This window comes from Oryzias melastigma, linkage group LG17 (assembly GCF_002922805.2).
Source record: "Oryzias melastigma strain HK-1 linkage group LG17, ASM292280v2, whole genome shotgun sequence".
NCBI lineage: Eukaryota > Metazoa > Chordata > Actinopteri > Beloniformes > Adrianichthyidae > Oryzias > Oryzias melastigma.
Window position 1 is genome coordinate 33,415,167 of NC_050528.1, and position 23,313 is coordinate 33,438,479.

General features: G+C 40.1%; 1 protein-coding gene across 6 annotated transcripts in view; it reads right to left on the bottom strand.

Annotated features, from left to right (window-relative positions):
- Positions 1-522: 522 nt before the first annotated feature.
- Positions 523-23,313, bottom strand: part of LOC112151163 (rho GTPase-activating protein 12) — a 62,347-nt gene continuing 39,556 nt past the window's right edge. For 2 of the 6 annotated variants that reach the window (XM_036216193.1, XM_036216195.1), the window contains 18 exons: positions 18,837-18,854; positions 18,588-18,764; positions 15,111-15,317; positions 13,611-13,691; positions 12,566-12,691; positions 12,331-12,393; positions 10,235-10,309; positions 9,631-9,692; positions 8,254-8,335; positions 7,752-7,853; positions 6,366-6,464; positions 5,811-5,910; positions 5,391-5,510; positions 5,141-5,239; positions 4,932-5,009; positions 4,685-4,819; positions 3,747-3,852; positions 523-1,623 (listed from right to left, as the gene is read on the bottom strand). In XM_036216193.1, the coding sequence (XP_036072086.1) occupies positions 1,449-1,623; positions 3,747-3,852; positions 4,685-4,819; positions 4,932-5,009; positions 5,141-5,239; positions 5,391-5,510; positions 5,811-5,910; positions 6,366-6,464; positions 7,752-7,853; positions 8,254-8,335; positions 9,631-9,692; positions 10,235-10,309; positions 12,331-12,393; positions 12,566-12,691; positions 13,611-13,691; positions 15,111-15,317; positions 18,588-18,764; positions 18,837-18,854 (1,905 nt within the window). In that variant the 3' untranslated portion in view covers positions 523-1,448. Of the gene's footprint in view, positions 1,624-3,746; positions 3,853-4,684; positions 4,820-4,931; positions 5,010-5,140; positions 5,240-5,390; positions 5,511-5,810; positions 5,911-6,365; positions 6,465-7,751; positions 7,854-8,253; positions 8,336-9,630; positions 9,693-10,234; positions 10,310-12,330; positions 12,394-12,565; positions 12,692-13,610; positions 13,692-15,110; positions 15,318-18,587; positions 18,855-23,313 lie in introns of all 6 variants that reach the window. The other 4 variants (XM_036216192.1, XM_024279880.2, XM_036216194.1 and 1 more) reach the window with 4 other exon arrangements.

Sequence of the window (23,313 nt, forward strand, 5' to 3'; positions counted from 1 at the left end):
GCAGTTTCTTTTTTTGTTTAAATGGTTGCTGTTCTTGCTGCGATGGTGGATCTTGGCCATTGTTAGTGTTAGCTCCATCACATCTTTGTCAAAACATTAACATTAAAAAGGCAGCTTCTGCACCTTCTCCTGAACATCGAACTATAGATAGCTAAAATATCAAAGATCAATAGATTTTACTAGTTAAATCCATCCTAAAACAAAATGCAAATAATTGCAAATCCATAAAAAAATAGTAATCATAGAAAGCTTTTTCTTTAGGGCTTTGTTTAAATGCTGCAGCACTCACACTTTCAAATCTGAAATATTGAGAGAAACAAGAATGACTTGTTTCTCCATAATCTGCGCTAACAGATATTTTTTTTCACTATTGTAAAAGCTACAAGTTGTAGATGCTTCTTTTGAGTTTTGAGGCCTCAGAGCTCAATGTTGTGCTGTAAAAACAGCAGCACACAGTTCAAATGGAAGATGCTGAGAAGGTATGAATATTTTAAAAATAAAAGTAGGTATTTAAAAAAACATCTTCACGTGAACAACATTTTTTAGAGGAATTTATTCCAGTTTGTTAAAGCCAGCAGTACCTGTTTCCCAGGTCAACCTCCACATCCCAGTTTCATCTCAATCATCCTCCCCTCTCTCACTTTAACATCCATGCATACAGACAGACTTATATTAACTATTTTTACAGCACATTGTTTTTAAGTTTATCCACCCCCCTTCACACACTGACAAAAACACTGTACAGATTCATGGTTGGAACATCTTAAATTCTTACAGCAGCAGCCGAGTACCCTAGTTTGCTCTTGTTGCTCCGACGCGATTTGTTCTACAAGCTGGGAAAGTTTCATGCAGATGTAACACGGAGGGGTGACAGAAACCCCGTCATGTGTTCAGAGGACCTCGTCCCAGTAACTGAGGACACATCGTAGAGACAAAGACAAAAAAACTAAAAAGAGCCCAGAATTTCCTCCCCCTCCAGCCGGATCCAGCTTTTTCCTCCTGTCAGGAAAAGTATCTAAAGCTAAGCTGAGCAGCGGCGGCTTCTCCTGCTGTGGTGTCTATAAGCTGTGAGATTTACAGTACAGAACAGTTCATCATCTTCAACCTCCAATACTGACGGTGTGTCTCACAGCCCAGCGAGGCTCCTCTGCTGCTCCTCTGCTGCTCCGCTTCCAGACAGGACTCCAGTGTCAGGACAGTCTCACCTTGGCAGTAAAGTGGCACAAATGCAGGAGAAATGACAAACTTCAAAGTGCAAAGTTTTTTGGTCTCTACTCTGAAGGGCATTTATGTTTTTGGCTCATGAAACATTTGGGGTTCCATTGGTCCAGGAAATAGATGAGCCCGGTGATTTTGAGGTGAACAGAAGCTAAGCCGGGCCGGTCCGGGCCGGTCTTGCTTAAGGGAGTGGAAACACGCCGTCCTCCTCCTGTGGCGTCTCCTGGCGTCTACCTGCTGAAGATGTTCTCATACTCCAGCAGGATTAGATCCACTATCTGGTTCTGATAGACCATGTGGACCGCCATGTTCCAGGTCTCTGTTTCGGGCCGCAGCAGGGTCGGGCCGAAGACGATTGCTATGCTCTGGGTGGTCATTCGGTTTTCCTCGCCGTGGTCGATGACTCTGAGGGGGAAAAGGAAGAGGAGTCAGAAGTCACTTCTCTCCTTCACCCTTTGGAACCATAGGGTCTGAAACTCAGTTTAGTCTATTTTCACTTTGAGAGACGATCTGCTGCTTATTTGGTCTCATTGTAATCAGCACAACCTCTCCTATGTGACACCACCTTTATTTAGTCATGTCTCCATGTTGTGTTCACACAGTAGACATAAAATCATACAAAAACAGAAAATTCATTCTGGAAAAAGTGATTCATTTCCCAGTGGAAACCCAAAAACTGTTTAACAAACTGTTTTTACAACATAGAATGAAGGTTTTAGGTGTAACTTCCTAAAAACAACAAGAACAAATGTTGTCAACAAACTAATCAGCATGAAAGAATATTGGAAAGACTTCCAACATTTGCAGCTGTGTCTGCGGCTCACCACTCCCCCAGGAGGATAAGTCAACAAATGGAGAGAACAAACGTGTTTGACTTCCTGAAGTTTTCCAAAAAAATAATTTATTGAAGTTTTAGTTTAATGATATTTTTTAGCTGTTACCTTTGATCATCAACTGGACTTTTTTCAGATATATTTTTAAATCAAATGATATTCTTGACAATATTAAAGTTCCACTCTGATCATCTTTTGATCTCTTATAAAAGTTTTCCCAGTGCTCTTTTAACTATTATGCTGTTTTTAGAAATGAACAATTCCAGACAGAATTCACAGATTCCTTATTTGAGCCACATATGAAGAGTTTGATCTCAGACCTCACAGATGTGACCTTTCTTATGCTGTCAGACTGACTGTACTTCAGTCTGTCTATAGTCGTGTTTCCATTAACTCTGAAATTTCGAAAAACGGAATTTCGATATTAAATTCTCCTAATGGAAACACCACAATTTCGAAAAAACTCGCCTTTTTCGAAATAAAGTTTTTGCGCTTAGAGGAGGTGGTATTTGGGCCGTATCGAAACAGTAGTTTTTCGAAAAACTGTAATGGAAACACTTTTTTCGAAACAAACGAGTCACGTGACCATTAACCGGATATGGCGTTTCGGACAGGAAGCAGGAAAAGCTGGTCAAATGCGCATTTTCACAGCAACTGGCTGCCTTGGGCACCGCACAGCGGGAGCCACAAGAGGTCCCACAGCATCGCACAGCTCATCAAAAGTTGAGCGTGTCATGCGAAAATGCTGAATCCACAGCTCTTCGGTGAATTCTTCAACCACGATTTAACAAAACTGTTTCACTCTACGTCGCTCCCACGTTTAAGGAGCCTGCCGCTCCAAGGCTCGGATCAGACGTAGACGTCTTCTCTGAATGGGAAGGATGAGAACTAGCTCCGTGGCAGAAATGTGAATGAATCTACTGCACATGAAAATAGTGTTTATATCCGTCGTCATGTTTTTTTAATGACTTATCGCGGGAATTACTTCGAGTTTTTCGCATAATCATGGTTTAATGGAAACGCTGTTTTTTCGAAACATTGTTTTATCGAAATTCTAGAAATTTCGAAAAAGTTTTGCGCAAAAGTGTAATGGAAACGCAGCTTATGTGGCTTCAGCATCCCGGCAGCCAAAAAAAAAAAATTGGATTTTTTTTTCTTTTTTTTTCCTTTTGTTGCAGTTTTTTCTTTTTTCTCAAAAATGTTCTTATTGTGTTTGTAGAAAATAAAAAAAGGATTTAGGGAGAAGTTTGATCCAGCTGGATTTCCGGTCAGCTGGGCTTGAATCTGCTCACAGGTGGGGCGTCTGTCCGCCCTGAACTGCTCGCATGTTGTTAAAGCGGCGTGCGGGACTTTCACTGTGAACCGCGGAGTTTCCGCCATTTCTTTGACAATGCTGGTGGTTGTTGTTGTAGTAAACTCATGTCAGACCCCATCCCAAAATAAATAATGATCAGTTTGTTGGATTTCTGTTTCTGTTTTAATAATGAAAACATCTTCAAGATCCTGTCTGAAAAGTTTCATGGGAAACAGCCGCTAAAGTGAAAACATGTTTAGATTTACTTTTGGGTATAAAACAATCTGAACATTCCTGCTAAACCAAAATGCTTTAGCTGAAATATATCTTACTGGCCAACTGAAACCACACGATCAGAGTGTAGATGCTAGAAAAGCAGGTTTGCTGTGTGATGCTCTGACCTCCTGAGGTGTTTGAAGAGTGTCTGCATGGTGTCGTGATTGGGTTTGGGCAGCTGCTTGACCAAGTCTTTGATGGCCTGAACGCGCTGCCTGTACTCTTGAGTTTCTGCAAAAGAAAAGATCAACATGGTCAACAAGAACACGGAGTTGTAGTGGAGTGATAAAGCTTAATGGTGAAGCTGTTGGTGAGACTGTGGGAATGTTCAGAAAACATCAAACTGGACTCATCAACTCCATCACTGTGACTGAACAACAGCTAGAATATCTGAGGATAAGCCAATTTAATACATTTTCATTTTATTTGAGTTATATTAAATGAAAGACTTTTTGGACATTTTCAGAAAGGGTTTACAGCCTTAAAATATCTACTATCCTACTTCACAGATGTCACCTATCGCAGGTTATTTTTGGAATGTAACAAGAGGGAAACGCTGCATTGGCTCCAGTTTTTTTCATTTGTTTTTTTGACAAATCTCCCCCCGCCCCACTGTGCTTCTGTGCATGGAGAAACAGCTCCCCTCCTAAAAACAGTCAGCATGTGAGCGTGAATTAAACCAGACTTGACAGGAGTTTAAACAGCAGCTATGCACAGTTATGCATTTCCTTAATCTCACTGTTGCAGATGTGTGCAGCACGAGCTGTCATCTGGAGAAAATGAGTTTAAGGTTCCTTGGGTTGTTCAGAACATTTGAAATCTGGGTCAGTCCAGTGCGATACAAGGAGCAGGTTTTAGCAGCAGATGAGAGGGCTGTGGAATTATCTCGACAGAAGAAATGTTTACGCGCTTATCGGAAAGATTGCAGTGCTGGGACACCAAGCAAAGCTGCTCTACATGTCTATAGAAAAGATAAAAAAAAGATTCTGGTGTAGAATTTGTCTTCTTAATGAGTGGAGTTTGGTTCCGTGAGAGCAGTCAGGTTGGTGTTTGCTGCACTTACTGATGGCAGTAACAAACTGCTGAAACAGAGCGTAGGTGAAGAGCGGCTCCGGGAGCTCTCTGAAGAACATCTTTAAAGCTCCAGTGGTCACATGGATGTCCTCCCACTTTGCATCTGACAAGTTCACCTTCTCATCTGAAGACAGATGATTTATATATTGAGCTTTTCCAACAAAACTAAACTCAAAAGAGTTTTCAAACTAATTCTAAATGTTGGGTAGAAAGCGTTCCAGAGAGCTCGGACTCACCGTGGTTGACGGCAAACCTCAGTTTCTGTATGACAGCCAAGTTCCCGCTGACTCTGTACAGCCCATCGATGCTCAGACCTGCAGAGATCAACAACAGCCAGTCTCACAGCTGCCATGTGTCAAACTTTCTGTGTTATCTCCAGGCTAAGAACCAAGCCTTTTTTTACAACAGCTTAAGCCCCACAACTGGGTTAGTCAAAATAACTCACCTTTGCTCTCCACATGATCGATGCACAGCTTGACAAAGTGAGGCACCGTGCTGTTCTCCCGCTGACACAGGCTGGCCAGACTGCAGCCAAACACCTGATCTGAAAACGGACAGCACAACTTCAGAGCTAATACTACAAAAACAAAGAAAAGTGTTCATTGTATCTGTTTTATCTCAACATCATTTCTGTTAGTTCTACTTATTGCTCTAAAGAAATCTGTCTATTGAAGTGCGGTTTAGGCGTGGAGTACCCTTAATGTATCCTCTGTCTCTGACTGCCTGCAGGGTGGGCCGGCGGGTCAGGAACTTCTTCAGCTTGTGTTTGGTCTTCTTGGTGTCCGCGGGTTCAGTGCTGGCGGCCGCCTTGGAGCCTGTAGGGGAGCGTTGAGACAGGGCAGCATTATCCACCGCGCGCCTCAGCGCACTGATCAGCATGGCGGCAAGCTCTGTCGTTTGAGAGAACCGAAACCGATACGATTTTATGGAGCAGATGGGGCCTAAGTCTCCTTCAGCTGGTTCTGAACTTTGCTCTTTTATGTCGGCGTTTTATTTACCCATTCAGTAATGGGTCTTTTGGACACATATTTATCTCCAAAATCATTTTTTTATTTCAGACTGTGCTAGGTTTGCTGTGGTTCATCTTCAGTTCAGCATTTAGCACCAGAACAGACCTTTTTCTTTCTTTGAGACCCTGGAGTCCTTCTTTTCTTTGGTTTCTGGACCAGGGGACTCGGGCAGGTCTTCTTCTATGGCATCGTCAGACTCACAGGCCTCCAACACAAAAAACAAACACAAATCATAAGATACGAGCGGCCATACAATATCTAAACTTTTGTCTTTTGGCCACTCGGAAAATGTTTATTTTCACTTCTTCTGTTGCAAACGAGAAAGTTCTCAAAAAAAAAAATCAAGAAAAAATACAATAAGAGATCTGGCTTTAATAATATATCTAAAAAAAAAATAAAAATAATGACTAAATTTAAATTTAAAGCAAAGATTTTGACTAAAACCTTTTTAACAAACTGGTTTCTTTAGTCAGTTAAGGTTTAATTGAGAAATATATCAAGAGGAGTAATTGTTGCTCATATTATTCAGACTATGTCAACCTTTCTTCTGAGAAATAATCTTTTATGATACTGAATTGTTTTCGGTTTTGCTCTGCACTTCAACCTCAGCTTGTGTTCAGATGGAGGGTGTAGTGAAAGGGTTTGAGCACTGGTCCTCACATGTGAGCGGATGGTTTCCTCCAGCGCGTTGAACCACTCGGTGATGGTGCCGTCGTTGTCGGACTGGATCAGCAGGTCTGTGCCGTTCGGGATCTTCAGCTGGAGGCAGCAAAGAAGTCGCGTCAAAAATCAAAGCTCATTGAAATTTAAATAGTCCGTAATCGTTCAACTTGCTTGAAGAGGTTAAAAAAAAAAAAAGGACAAATCCGATTTCCCAACTGATAGCCTGGACAAAGCTCACTCTTAGTATGATTTAAAGTAAGCTACCTTAAAGAAAGCTAACTTTAGGCTAATAATAGCTTAAAGAAGTTAGATTTCTTTAAGATTGCATTAAGCTAGATCTAAATTAGCTCTCTTTAAGCGTAAAATAGCTTAATGAAAGCTGTCTTAGTTAAGGCTTAAATAGCTTGACGAAAGCAAGCTTTCTTCTTTTTTGTTTCCCCAAACCTTATTTAATTATAGCAAACACCATATGAAACAACATATTTCTGCTAGCTTTCTTTAAGATAACATTAAGCTAGCTTTAAACTAGCCTTCTTTCTCTAAGCTTAAAACAGCTTAATGAAAACTAGCTTTCTTTGGCATTAAGCTATCTTTTTCTAAATGTAGAATAACTTATTGAAAGCTTGCTTTTATTAAGCTTAAAATAACTGAAAATTGATGAAAGTTATCTTTCTTTAAGCTTAAGATAGCTTAATGAAAACATTACACTTTCCCCATTTCAGTGAGACTTCTACATGATTTTTTTATGGTTTGTTTTGCATTTTTTGGCTGCTGTGACTTAAACTCTGGAGCAACTTATAGAGAGGAAAATACTGTAACAAGTATCTCATAAGTATTGATTCAAAGTTTTATTTGGTCCTTTCAAGTATGTTAGCTTACTGCGTCAGCATTAACAAACTCAGTTCTTCAGGGTTTTTTTTCTTTTTGCATTCTTATTTAGCTGCACACAATTCAAACATTACATCCGAACAGTGGGCCCCTCAACACTCAGCAATACGCCTACATTACTCTGTCAGTTACTCTATAGACTGGCTCATGTGTTCTAGGAAACTACATACTAAAGACTGTAAATGTGAATGTGGTAATAATTGAATTGTTTGAAGGTTTCTTTGTGCAGCAAACTCTTCAAAGAATAGAACAACAGATATAAAAGTATATTTATTTATTGCCCAAATAATACAATTTTTCTTTAGCACTTTCTATCTATACCAAACAACTCGAGCTTTTGAATATATGCATGAATCTTCATCATTTTGGAAACCGCGACAACCATTTAAAAGTATCTTTCCTCCAATTAATATAACAACTGCAGAGTAAAAATCGGGCGTATAAATGGTTCTGGGAGTCTTATAAATATTAAATGAGAATGTCCTGTCTCCTTACCTCTATAACGTTCTTCTTGCTGGACTTGTCTTTGGAGGCCCATTCCACAGAGGCGCCCTTCAGATCCACAGCAAACTCAGGTTTGGACTGACCGCCTCCAAACTGGACACAAACAAACAAACAAAAAAAACAAACAAGACACGCTCATGTGAACTGCTGTGAAAACAGAGCAGGACACGAAGTTTAACAGAAAACTCAATGACGGTTAGCCCGTCAGTAATGCATGTACTGTCCTAAGTATGGATTTTGGTCAAACTAAATCTTAAAAGTAGTTTTTTAATTCAAAACTCAAGTTTTCTGAGGTTGTAGGTTTTGTACAGCCTTGCTGTCCAAACATGTACAGGTGCATGAATGACTGAAGGCTTTACATGAAAGAATATCTGCTGACCTTCAGTCACAATGTCTGCTAAAGAAATTCACATTAATCAATGACTGTACGTCCATCATAACTAAAAACGAAAAAGAGAGAATAACTGAAATGAAAAGGGTTCCTGTCACTCACCCAGCTGGATCCACTCGCCTGACCTTTGGCAAACAGCAGCTCTGATCCTTGGAGAACTGTCCAGGAGGAAGTCCAGTTCTTCCTGCAACGCGTTCAGAATTATGAAGGCATGGAGTTCTGAAAAACTCTCTCCAGACTTTTCAATTGACAAATCGCACCAAGATTGAACGATCAAAGACTTTTGGATCCATAAATCCTGTTATTTATCCAAATATTTCAAAAGTCAAGAATCAAAAAGTCAATAATCTAAGGCTGGTATGACAGACGGAGGTAAATAATACAGATAAGTCTTGAAAAATCAATCTAGTACTGAGTGTAACAGAAGTATTGGTTGAAATTCACAGGAACAAACAAGCTTATGTTGACTTAAAGGTATTGAATCAATCAGGGAGTAAGTAATTGGTTATTGGTCAGTCTCTTTTCCTGTTGTGTCTCTACTGTATTTGCCTTTTTATGTACATGTGATGCAATCAAAAAGACTTCCAGTCACAACCACAGTGAGGGATGCATGTTTTTTTGGGTTGACATATGACAACCTTCTTTTCCATAAAAGCAAAACCATCTAAAAGACCCAAAATGCCAGGATTTAAAATGTTTTAAGCTGTTATACCAAACACATTTTGTTTGTTGAATAAAAAAAGTGCCAATTAATAAAAAAAAAGAAATCCTTTATAGTTTTAAAATCCAAATAAATAATATAGAATCACATGTCTAAGAATGGGCTTAATGCACATTCTAGGATGCAGAAACAGGGAGAGGATTTTCCTTTTTTATTTTCCTACTTTTTACCAGCAGATGTCTGCAGCCTTCAGCTGGAAGGGGCTTGATGCGAAATGTCCACGCAGTACAAATCTCATGAACTTGCTCCTGACTTTTTCTTTCACAGCTCTATTTTAATAAATACAAGATGTAGTGTCATATAATTAATAACTGACTGCAATTATTCATTTCTTCTTTGTGGTTAATTTTCAAACGGTTGGCACTTCCATGAATTAAAGTGGACACCATCCATTCGTCACGAGTAAATCAGAGTCTCTGATTGGTCAAAGTTTAACCTGGTTAAGCTTTTAACGCGTGTTTAATTGACCAGTGCTTTGTACGTAGAGCCTAAAAACGGTCTTAAAAATGTGTACATGTGTACGTATGAACACAAGAGTTTGAACGTGGAAACCTGAAACGTGCAGTTACGCGTTTATGTAGACTTTTTATTGGACGTGGCCACTTGAACAAGGGCGGTGAGAACATAGTTTGAGAGGGAAAGATACACAAGATAAAGTCTTATATTTGTTTTAGTCAAAGAATTAAATGATACTCAAAAAATAAAGCCAATTTATTGGCTTCCACTAAAAAGTTGGATCTAAAGTCACTGCAACTCACCGTACTCTCCGTCCATTCTCAGTAATCTTTGTCATGTTCAGGACTCCACACTTTTCAGATGGCTGCAAAAAAAAGACAACAAATGATCATTTCCATGGACTTGACTATAATCTTCATGTGGATCAAATTACAGAGATATGCTGTTGAACCAAAAGGAAGATCAGTTGCTTCCCTTTTGGAAATCTTCCACCCAACAGCCAAACACCAGAATAAAAGCTTTGATGACTAGGAAGAGAAGAGAGAAGCCACGCGAGATATCAGAGGCAAGACAGAAAGACCTGGAGACTCACGCAAGTCAAGAGAGGTTAGAAGCAAAACTTGATTCCGACACTTAGGAAGAATTCAGGATGATTGTTTCACCAAAGCACAAACAAACATCAAACCATTTCTATGAAGAAATATAAAAAATATATATTTTGCGCATGATGCTTCCTAGTAACAGCATTCCTTCACAGACTCAAACACTACTGCATTCATTCTTTCAGATTTTTGGTCAAATGTTTAGTGTTTCATGCCATGTCCTCAGACCTGTGTAGGAATGCTGTGCTAAACGGCATTTTGCCTTACAACCCCGGAGCACGCTGGGTTAGTGGTGAGTACTAACAGAGGCGGGAGGCTTTGGAGACGAAGAGCAGGAGTCAGAGTCGGGAGAGGGAGACTTGGGGGCCAGAGGAGCTTCCTAGTGAGGAGACATTAACCAGGAATAAAAAAAAAAAAAAAACGACACAAACACTGTCACTGGAGCTAAAAGAGAAGGTTAATGAGAGGATGATGCACATTGAGAAGAAGAGGATGATGATGATAATTAGTAGTGAGATTACCATGATGCAAAATCTGATTTTCTACTTCATGCAGCCGGTTCCTTACAATCATCCATGTATCATTCTAACAAGTTCTTTCATTAAGGACCCACTCCAATGATAAATGTGTTTTTAACATGTTCTTGTGGCATTTTTCTTGTCATTGAGAATATACATAAATAAATGGAAAATTAAGCTTAAAATCCCACTCCGATCATCTTTTGTTCTGTTGTCAAAGCGATCACAGTGGTGTTTTAATTAAGATTGTCTTTTTTGGCAAAAAACAAAACAAAAAACATGCTGCTTTTTAGGACATAGTTCCTGCAGAGCCACAGGAGTTCAGAAGAAATTTGCCTCTGATTTGTGTGTGGGACTGTTAGCATGGAGCAACCCTGTTAAAAGTGGAAGTCATATTCTCTTTATTCCCCATGATCCCTTTGTTTACGCTTTCTCCAGATAGCTTACAGTCCCTCACAACTCCAAGCTAATCCCATCATTTTTGTTGCACCATTAAGGTTAGCTTGGGATCAAAGGGATCATGGGAAATTGGAGTGGGCTTACTCTGGACCAACAGTCCAGTCCAGCCCACAACTCAGAGGTGAATTTTCTGATAATCTCCTGCTACAGAAACTATGTCCTAGAAAACTACTCAGGTTTTTATATATTAGCTAAAAACGGCAAAACATAATTAAGACCATGGTCAAAATGCCACTGGGTGGAATCTAAATGCAAGTTTTTAGCAAATTTATCAGGTGGCTGCGTGGCAGCATTTGTAATCGGGAGGCGGCAGGTGCATTTTTACACGCTGCACGGTGGCATTAAAGGTTTTAAGAAAAAGTTAAAAATTCATGACAACCGGATGATTTTTTTTTATATGAGTAAGAGGTCACCCGGGCACATTTGGAGGGCCGGCAGTCCAGTGACAGGCAGGTGGCAGGAAGGCAGCGGCGCCATGATTGAATGATAGGAGGGTCCCCGAGATCTCCCAAATCGTCTGATGATCGTCACATTTCAGACTGCCACCCTCCAGCCACCTCCCTGCCGTCCCACTGCCACCATCTGATTGTTCGGTGCGGCAGTAGCATGGGCACTCTACGAGGTCTGTTGACATGGCCCGGGGGCCGGGCGATGACCAGACGTCAATCTGGCGACCCTGGCCACCGTGGGTCCAAATGGGGAGAATGCATTAATGCTGCAGAAACTCATCATGGCATTGATAGGAGCTCAAAAACTCCAAGACCTGTGCATTGACGGAAAGTGGTTGATGCTGAGAAGAATACGAAGAAGACAGAGCGTTGTGTTGTCTTGGGAGGCATGTTGTCTAAAATGTGTAAATTGACAAGATTATAATGCGAGCACAAAATCTGAGTTAAGAATGATCAGTGGTGCAGGATAGTACGCTTTCATATAACCCCTGGGCTGTTGACAGCAGATGGAATTTGTACGGACGGCTGCCGACCAGAAACATTTATACATTGTCCAATCATGGTTGCTGCCCAGCTGTCGCCTGATTCCGGCATTGTCCTCGAAGTCTGACTGCCGTCAAACTGCTGTTGTCTACATTCATGACCATGCATAAGGTTCTTAAAAAAAATCGTGCGGCAGCAGCTAATCTTGAAGATCTGGTGATAACTCCTCGTCACACGGTGCAGTTGTATTTGTGACCTCAACATAAAAGACCATTGGGGAGGATTTTTAAAAAGATCAAAGGGTGATCGGAGTGGGACTTCAAAAGCACCTTTAATGTTTTTGATTTATGTAAAAAGTAATTCTATTTTAAAGAATCAAAGTGGATTACTCCTGCGGCAGAGAAATATGATTGTGGCTCCTGGGTAGTGTGTTCATGCAGGCCGATTGTGTTTAGGGAGGAGGCGGGGACGGGGTGGGGCAGAACACTGACTTGGTGTTTGTATGGGTGTGGTCGGGCAGAGCCTGAGCGGGAATGCCTGCTTTTTAACAGCCGCTGCAAAGGAATCAGCCTACAACTTAACATCTTCACTCAGCAAACGGATGAACATATTTTCATGTTGAACTTTTTCAGAAAACAGAAGAAAAAAACAAAAGTGAAAATGGACTCCAAATGAAGGTTGCTCTTAAATTAGCAAAGAGATTAAATGAGATAAGGAGAATCAAACCTTTTCACTTGGCACAGGGAAGTGGCTGCTGTTTCTCCACACCACCACAGACGGTTTGGTCGTTCTTCTGTCCAAACTTTGACTCTTCTGGACATCCTTGGGGAGCTGAGGTGGGGACGTGGTGTACTGCAGCCAGGTAAAAAAACCAGGAGGAGGAATGTTCAGTCAGTTATTTAAAGAAGCAAGTTCATTCGATTTTTAAAGACCCACTCCAATCATCTTTTGATCTCTTTTCAAAGCATTCCCAGTGTTTTTTTTAATTAAGTTGTGCTGTTTTCAGCCCAAATTGAAAATATGAGTGTTTTTTTTTTTAGGAGATAGTTTCTGCAAAGCAGCAGGAGTTCATTAGAAATTCCCCCACAATCTAACACTAGCAGTGCAAGTGTTAGAGTAATCAGTTATCCAGTCGCACAGTTTTGATCCAGATTCCAGCTCAGACGAAGAAAACAAAGATGGATCCAGTCATCTAAAAGTGGATGCATCAGAATGGAGCAGAGCAGGGAGCTTGTGGCCCACCCGGCGTATTTTTTTCTGCACAAATACAATCAACACTATTCTACCTGCTCTTGTTAAATTTGCTAAGCTCAAATTTATTTGTATATGTCCACCATGTACACCATTTTCATCAGAGTGGGTCTTTAAAAGATAAACAGACAAAGAGACTGTTCACTTAAACTCAATTTAGTGTTAGAATAACGGTGGGATTTGATGTAGGCAAAAGTGAGTCCAATCCCGTATAGCAAGCAGTACTGAAGGAAGTGGCTGGTGAGTGTACATTTTACTGTCTGTGCAGGACATCAAGTTACCAAGAGGGCTCTGGGTTTTGTGAAGTAAGAAAACAAAATTTTCACTGAGATAATATTGCAAACACAGTAGTAAAAATAGTCAGCTAAAAGAAGAAAATAGGTCAATCATAAACAACTTGAAGTAAAAAATTAGAAACAGCTAAATTCCAGAAGAATTACTGTCCTCTAATAAATGTTGAGTTTTTAAACTAAGGTTATAGAAGGAGTTCTACTTGTTATTTTGTGCTCAGATTTCTTACTTTGGGCAGCTCCCATTCGGACCTGGAGCCGTCGGCGCTGTAGTAATATGGTCTTCCCTGGTCGTCCACATGTTTTAACCACTGAAAGCACAAAGACAGACGCAGAAGAAAATAAGCTTTGGAAAAGTTTAAAAAAACTCCAGACAGAATGAAGAGATACTCTTCAGTTACTGAACAACTTTCTGTTTATCTAACACTGTTCACCGCGGCTAGGTGTGCCAACCAATTTCTTAAATGTATGTTTTACATTCACTGTGTCATGAATGGATTTGTGTTTAGTCCGATTCAAAAGGATTTTTACAAAAAACAAAACAAAACATTGAACTACTAAATCATTACTGCTAACATTCAAGCCAGACAGAAAGGTATTTTTTAAGAGTTTTCATGAGATGATATCATGATCTGAGAAAGAAATCAATTTTAACCCTTTAACATCTGAGGGGTCACCGGTGAAGATTCTGATTCAGAATCTGAATCAGGATCGTGTCAGCGGTTGAAAAGTTACAGTAAATCAAAGAACATACGCTAGAGCTCCAGTGTTAAAAGGTTAATTGAAGAAAAATTATAATGTGTACATTAAGGTCTACACATGAAATTGCACATTTTCCGTCATTTTTGCAAAAAATGTGATAAATGTTCACCACAAATATATCTTAAATGGCAGCTGGAAGTGATTAACAAATGTAATACCGTATTACTCTTTATAGCACTAGTCTGTACAGTGCTGGTCTGTACCGCACTCCTCCTTAGAGTACTGGTCCATATCGTATTACTCATTACAGTACTAGACCGGGCGACAGTGGCTCTGTTGATAGAGCAGGTCGGCCAATGATCAAAGGATGGCCAGGACGATCTCTGCTCTCACCAGCCAGCTGTTGTTGTGTCCTTGGGCAAGACACTTAACCCTACTTGCCTCCAGTGTGGCTGCACTGGTGTGTGAATGTGTATGAATGTCCCGGTGATGGTCTACGCCTCTGTTAGACTGCCCCAGAGCAGCTGTGGATACATCAGCAGCTTACCATCACCAAGTATGAATGAGATGTGAATGAATAATGGATACACAATGTAAGCGCTTTGAGCGCCTGGAAAAGCACAGATAAATCGAATCCATTATTATTATTAGACCGTACTGGACCGCTCGGTTGAAACAAGACTTTAGTTGTTTTGCTATTTTTTCATGTTTCGCAAGCCATGTCTTCATTGCAATATTGATCACTAATATCAAACACAGCAAGTTTTCCTCACATTGTGCAGCCCTAATGTACATGTAAATATGTCTTTAAATAGAGCATTAATTTCTATGTAATGCTGTTCAGTCATACATATTTCATGTAATCACTCATCCTAGGGAGGAACAGTAATGTCAAACCACTGCAAAGGAAGCATAAGTCATACACTGCAAGTAGATTCAACATAAATCAAAGCCCGCCCCCTCCTGCCCCAGAAAGCACCACAGTAAAGACATGAAGACAGAGCAGATCAATTCTGTGCAGCTTGTACCTTCTCATTAGTATAGTCGCTGACGTACAGCGTGTGGCCGTACTCATCCATCTCCTCCGACCAGCCGCGTGGCGGGGAGCCATACTGGCTCTCTGACTGGCTAGAGTAGGTACTGAAGCAGGTGTCCTCCGGAGAGAGAGGCAGGATTCGACCGAGGGAGAGCGACAGGAAGGGAAGGAGAGAAGGCGACAGGGAAAGAGGAGTGGTCTGACAGAAAAAAAGAGAGAAGTCAGAGGGCCCCAGAAAAACAGCAGACAAGCAGACACCAACAACCCATAAATCATCAGAAACATCAGCTGTGCCCAGCACCGGCGTAATGACACCCACTGAAAACCCATCCAACGTTCATGCTTGATGTTAGGCGCAGAAGCTGCTGACAGAGAATGAAGTGAGTACTGCTGGAGTGTAGGTGGCAGTGTGGTGCAGCCTTTGACCCAAACGCCGCAGACAGGATGACTTATGCTCTGTGGCGTTCATTAGTTTTAGTCATCTTGTGAGAGGTGAGCAGCAAACTGCAGAAAGCTGCACCTTGTTTTACTAAAAGAATCTCTGAGCTGCACGCCGTCACCAAAGCAACCTCCAGACTCTGATGCTTTCCCTCACATCATTTAAATCCCTCATGACATCCTCTCAGCACTGGAAGATCTGTCTGCACATCATTGTGAAGACGATGTGGGATAAAGGCTTTAAGTGTCACTCCTGAGTCATTTTTAAAAGCTGCTTTGACATTTGCTGCATGTATATTTGCACTTTTGTGTGGACAGGCTTCCTGGGAAGAAGATCTGGGAAGATTCATTCATCCAGGATATTTCCGCAGCAGAAAAGGGTTTTTAAAAGGGTTATGAGGACATTCATGTTTTTTAAGTTCACGACATTCTACACCCCATCCATGAAGCTTCCTTAGCTGTATGATTTTCAGAATTGGAAACTTCAAAAATTGAGAAATTTTGAGGAACAAAATTGTATTTAGTGTTTTCTGTTTATTAAATTTTAACAAAACAGAGAATTTTCATGTTTGATTACATAATACAATGTTTGTACTCATGTTTATTAATCTTGAAAACAACACTATATTTTGATGGTGTTTAAAAAAACTTCAATGAAACTTTTATCCATCTAGCTTTAAACAGATCAAATTAGCCTTTCAGACTTCATTGGGTGATGATCAGGCTTGAGCTTTTTTTTTAAAATAAAACAGATAATATAATATAATAATATAATTCTTTAATGGCACAAATAAATACAATTACATTTACTAGAGAAGTAAAAGACAAATGATGATTGTGACTCAAGAGTCCTTCAGATGTTTTAGTGATACTCCTGAAAATGTTTTGCTTGACTAACTAATCTTGTGTGGAGTCTTTTACATATAAACACACTCCTGAGTCGAGATGTCCCAAGTTTTTGTCTCTGACTCACTTCCATGTCATTTGATTTTGATATCGATACAGAGTTCAGATATGAACGCTTTGAAAAACATTTAAAAAGATGGTATAAACTGATCCAGTTTGGTCCCTGTTTATATTTTATTCACCTTCCTTTATTATTTAACACTTAAAAAAAGCACCTCTGTGAAGAAGCTCCAATAATTACAGTAAGTAAAAATAGTGCAACTATAAAAAAATGGCCAACAATAAACTAATAAAACTAGGCAATAATTAATCATGTAAGAAAGTTTGGAAACTGTGGTCTTAGTTCCAATAGAACTATTAGTCTTTTTGATTCATTATGAGCCGCGTTTATATTAAAAATTCTAAAAAATGTGAGTCATTTTCTCCTAAAATCATTTTTGCAGTACAACAGTAAGGTAATAATTGTTCATGTAAATTGGTGACTGAAGATTTAGGATCTTCAGAACATTTTTGATCAGATGTCCTTCATATCTCCATTAAAAATGAAATGCGAGGACTTTCTTCCATAATTGTTATTGTAACATGAATGTGTTAATGATTTTTCATGACTAACTCATATTAATGAAAAAATGTATTTTTCAGAGATTATTCATTTATTTAGTTTTTTTTCTTATTTTTTAATCACTTTCTCCCGGAGCCTACTTTGCAGGCGTCCCTGACGGTAGCAGGACAGAATTGCCTTTGTTTATCGTTTGCGTTAAGGCAAAATGCAATTTCTGTTTTAAAAGTTTATTAACAGAGTTTTTGAGCCCCAAAGTCAAAGCTTGCCAACTTTAATGAGTTGTTTTTGTTAGCCTCCTGCTCAAACTGCTGCCCTACTCCAATGCGCTTTACGGCAATAAAATGTCTTGATCCGTCCATGATATGCAGACTTCTAATAGAGAAATTTCTTTGAAACAACAAGCTTGAAATACACAGTGGTGACCAAAACAAATAAATAAATATCCGATCTGATTGGTAGACAACATTTGATTTTGATCGAGTCAGACACTATATGATCGGATCGGGACATCCCTGCTCTTAAGGTGTTAGTCATAACAGCCCTTACATGTGAATACAGGCTGTCTGTGGGTTACAAATGGACCGAACTGTAACGGAACCACACGACACATCAAGGACGTAGACCGCTCAGTAAGAGTGAAAATATTTGTGCACATTTTTTTCTTTGGGGGACAGGTTGCAGTAAAAACTTAAAATGCAAAGGTGAGTAGAGGTGAGGTAGGAGAGACACAATCATATCATACAGATTTTCATTTTTTGACTCCCCCAAACCCAACAGAGCCCTTTTGTGCTGTTGGCATAATAAGTGTACTTTATTTTACATTAGACAACCAGACTGTACTTTGAGTGGGACCCTCCAAGCCTACACCTTACAACAAAAGTGCGTGAAACTTGCATTATTTTTACAAATACTTCATGATACACTTACCACATGCACGATAATGTAATTCTATTTTCATAACCCTAACACTTTATGAGCCTAAAAACTGCAAGACACCCCTGCAATCTCCTAAAGATGCGCCTTGAACCCATTGCTTTCCTCTACGACCTCTACATACCCGGAGAACCAAAAAACTGCAGCACTAATACGGATGAACTCCTCATACGTGTGCACGTGACTGAAGCTTTTTATGACTCCACCTTTAGGCTACTTTAAGATAAATGAAAATATTAGAGGTGTTTGTGCCTTTCCAGAGTGATTTCACATCAGTACAGATGTGACAAATTGATTTGATGATGCTGAAATCATTTGATTTCTCAGCTTTGGTTCAATCTTTTGTCTCTTAGATGCTCCTTCTACTTTTACACTGTCAGCAGATTCTAGGATTCTTTGGTCCAAACCAAAGTTCAGAGTCTCCCCAAAGCGGACAGATGGAGGAAACGTCACCTAGTTTAGACCAAAATGTGAAGGCTTTTGGTTCCAACCACTAAATCTAGTCAGTTTTGCTTATAGTTAAGATAAATGCTAATAGTTTTCTCTCTTCTTTAAACATGACATTTTTCCCTATTGTTTGGTTCTACCTTGGTGGCTCCAAACTTCCAGTGACACAGACGACAGCTTTACCTCAGAGCTGTCTTCAGCACTGTGACTTTCTCCTCGCGGGTTTCCGTTGTTGATATCTTTGGTCCGGGGGGGTTTCCATGTCCTTTCCTGAGTGAAGGGGTTGTAGTAATACTGCCTCCCAGTCTGGTCTTTGTGGGTCTCCCAGTCCCCTGATACGTGCAGGGGGGAGCCGGAGGGCTGAGGGGGCATGTTTGCCTGTGATATTTTCAGCTCCTGGAGGTTGGTGTAGATGGAGGAATCAGAACTTACCTGACCCGGTGGGTCCATCTGAGGAAAGAGAGAGAGATTACAGGTGTTATTCTATTACGCAATAAGTAAATCTTTTATACAGGCATTTGTGGCATATTAGGAATTTCTGGTGAGTTGCTGATGACCAACTAACATTTCAAAGTATGAGTTCATTCCACCAAACACAGCACTTCCATTAAAGACATCAGCTGCAGAACCACAGCCTCCTCCCTTCAGTTCTGCTGTCTAAACCAGTTCATTACAACATGATGGAACTACTTAGAGCACAAGTCTAAAAAAAGCAACTGCTGTTAAGACAGATTTTTGTTTAAAAGTCAAATATAGTTAAGATCAACTAGATAGCATGGTGTTTCATGACTGTTGCACCTCAAAATGCTGTCCAAATGTTAAACAAATGAATGTCAGTGACCCTTCTGTTTGTTCTGTAGTTTGTTTCTCCGCTCTGCTACAGAAAAAGGAAGTGGCAGAAAGTTTGTCAGCAAAATAATAAGAAATGTTTGAAGCTCACAGAGCAGCAGGAGGTCAGACAGGAGCAGAACAGTAAATGAACGGAGACAGGAGGAGGAAACTGAGGAGGAAGCTGTTGTTATTTTACACAGAAAATGGTAAATGTGTCGAGTAGGAATAAGGAAGTAGATTTAAGAAGAAAATACTGACCCATCTAATTCTTGTTGATAACCGTGACCTTTAAAATACAACCTGCGAGATTTTCTTTTTTAAATGAAAAAAAAATAGAAGCTAAAGACACTTCAGTAAAGGTTAGAAGCTTTTTTTCTTTTGCATTTGTCTTGGCACTTGAAAACGTGAACAAAATTCCTCATTGTTCACATTATTGTAAATATGTGTTGAATAAATATACTTTCTTTTCCTAAATCGCACAGTGGATTGGTCTGAGGTGGAAATACAGTTTGAATGAGCAAACCAAAGCTTTCCCATTTCTCCAACATGAGTCACCTGAGGAGGACATATTAAATTCCCACGCTGATCATCTTTTGATCCATTTTAAAATTGTTCCCAGTGATCTTTTATTCATGCAGTTTTGAGCAACAAGCAGAAGAAAAACTTCCTGTTGATTCCAGCCAGAACAATCCCGCCGTGGTGGCGGGAGCAGCGCAGAATCTTTCAGAACCCAGATGAAGGAGCGGTGCCGTCAATGAACGGCCTCCCATGATTATTTCATGGTGACATTACATGGAGGCTGCCCGGCTGCGGAGCGACAAGGTTGAGGGAGTCATAAATAATGCTGGAGCCCCGAGGCCGAGTACTACGGACTCTCCTTGATGTTTTTATTGCACGGGGATCAATAGAGATGAAATATGCAAGAGCCGAACAAACAGCTGGACGGACCCGGGAGAACTAAATATTCACTGGACCTGTAGAAGTTTGCAGCCCTATAATATATACACTTAACATTCTGCAACTCATAGTAATTTGCTTCTTTGGCTGGAAAAAGACTTTTCTGTCACATTTACATACACTTTACTGACAGTTAGAAGTTGAGAAATGACTTTAATGAAGTTGGTTACCTTTTCTGTGTTTCATTTGAATAAAGAAGAACATCCAGCCTTTAAGCCAGGGATCTATCAAAACCTTTTCAGAAACTTTAGCCTCATTTGCACAGAGCGGTCTGCTCCAGTAAGGAGTAGTATGGTATGGACCAGTTAATTCTGGCGAGCGTTTCCACTCACTGTTTTCACAGCGCATGCGTGGTGTAGACCGCTAGCGTCTCATTGTAGAGCGACGACAACAATGGAGGTCATCCAGGAGCTCGTCTTTTTCTTGCTTTACTTTTTGTACATCGTGTATAACAGGAATTTAATGTTGTTTGAAAGAAGATTGCAGACGGCTAAGAAGAATACAGCAGTAAAGAGGAAAACAGAATCACTAGCTTAGCGCTATAGTGGTGCTTTCTAATGTCATCATCACTTTCTGCCAATCAACAGGTGGCTACAGCGGCTCCATCCCAACTGCTCCGTTCAAGTTTTCTACGAACCTACAACGGATGGAAGCTCTCAAGAGGTACGGTTCGGTTCTCTTTAATAGGTACATTTTACAAAACTCAAAACACTCAAAATATCAGACCGAACCGGACGGCTCAAGGGAAACGAGGCTTTCGAGGTTATTTTTGACAGTTGAACCTCTGTGCACATTTTAGATCCTAGGAAATCACTGATAACACATTTTCTTTCTCAAAAACGATGACAACAAAGATCTTTTTCATTCATTTATTTATCAAAAATGCAGCAAGTATGTTACTAAAAGAGAAAAAAGTGTCTATTCACATGTAATTTTCAAAAAACATGTGGCCAGTGGTGACATTTTTTCTTGGCCGCACTGACCCAGAGGAAGGGGTTCAGGTTAGGTTTACGGTTACGGTTGAACGTGGCTGTCTCTGCAGATCACCGCTCCTCCAGGGGATGGATCAAATACGAAGAACACATTTCACACATTTAGGAGCGTGACAGCTGATGGGACTTTAACTTTAAGTTTAATTTTAAATGCATGCGGCCAACAACAAAATCCAGCTTTAGACGCACTTAAAATACGTGCGGGCAACGTAGCAATGTGCAACTTGGCTGCACGTATTACATCTGGGCAACGTGAATTTCCATCACTTTCTGCGCTGGTCAAAAGTAAAAACGTGTGAATAACATCAGCCAAAAGACAAAAGAAAGTGATGTGCTGTGATTAAGGTCCTACTCCAGTCATCATTTGAGCACTGTCCAAGCGTCCACAGTCGTCTTTTCATTGTGACTGTGCCATTTTTAGCCAAAATTAAAAAGAAAAAAAAAACTGTCTAATTTTCTATGTAATACTTTCTGCAGAGTGGTAGGAGTAAATCAGAAATTGACCTCCGAGTTGTGTGTGGGAATGCTGATGCAGAGCACAAAAAAACCCAATTTTGAACTTAATTTTCTTATATGTCCTCCATCATGAGAAAAATGCCACAAGAATATGCTAGAAACACCATTTTCATCAGAGTGCAACTGCAGATCAGGTCATTAAAGATGCAAAGTGATTCTCTTAACTCCATTACAGCAGCAGAGCTTTGCTGAGCAGCTGCTGCCGGACATCTGGTGTGACCAGACTGAACGTCTGATCAATACAGAACTCCGGAGCACTGAACCGCAGAGACGTTCACCCTCACTATGAGGAAACTGCTTCTTAACAGACGGCTCCAAGAGGGTACCTGTCCACACTTTCACACACCGCCTACATATGTACTTAGACTTCCTGCAGTGCTGCTTCTTCCACAGCAGTCTGAACAGGTTAAATGATGCTGCATAACAGAAAAGTGGAAGAAATCAAAGAATATTTTAATTTCACTTTAGGAGAACTGAACTGTGAAAAACATTTCCATGTTCAACTTGGTTCATTTACTTCCTGAGACAACCAAACTGGAAACAAAGTTTCTGTAAGTTGAAGATTTTCCTCAACTTCAGGTCCAAATTCTGCTTTGATTCAAGTCAATTCTGCGTATTGTTAATGAGCTTGTACAGTGTTTATGACTCAAATACTGCAACACATTTCTTTAGTCACCGGAATCAGAAATCCTGGAGCTACGACACCTTTTTTTTGTAACGCATACAGAACTCAGCTTGAGCCGATTTGTTCGCAGTCTGACCCACAAATGCATTGACCAGAAAGCCGCGGCGACATCAAAGGTTAACTGCATAAAAACAGACGCCCCGCCGTCCAAATAGAGAATCTCAGAGGAGCCTAAGGCCAAACCACATCGCAGCAGGCAATTAACTGTCCTCATTGAAGCTCCACAGACTCTTAATTTACCATTTCGGTCCAGAGATGCGCTTAATGGGGAGAGAAAGAAAAAGGATGGAACGGAATGCTGCCAGTTCAACTGCAAATGGGGGACAATAGTCTTATCAGTCCTGCCTCCACTCTGCATAACAATCAGCTGCTCGCGTGTTTCTTCAGCCAGAGATAAAGCTCATCAGAACCCAGAAAAACGCGCTGAATGCATCACTGCTAATATTAGACTGCAACAGCCACAGATGCTTTCAGATCACACAGTTTATATTTTGACTATTCTGCTGAGAGAACACTGCGCTTACTTTCTGCAAAACGCTTGTCCTGATTCACTTAAAGTTGGGGTCACTTTGACTCCGCTGGCTAAAAGTTTTTCAGGCAAATGAGGTCATTTTGGTAGAATGACCAGTTATGGATGCAGGTTGGTTCATTAGATTTTGCTGAATTTCTTAATTTTCATCATTATTGTCATCATTTGTAAAAGCAAAAAATCTAAAAAGCTTGATGATCATGGATTTATGCCACAAATAATGGTCTTTTCCTCTTGTGTCATGTTAATTACAAATAGCAAAAATGTTAGCTTTATTAATTTAAATTAAATGTTGCGTCTTTGTTACTTTGTTTTTTTTTAATGTTTCATGGATTAGGGAAATGATTCTGGTAGTATACTTGTTAATCATTTTTGAGCTTTATTTTGATAGGTACACAC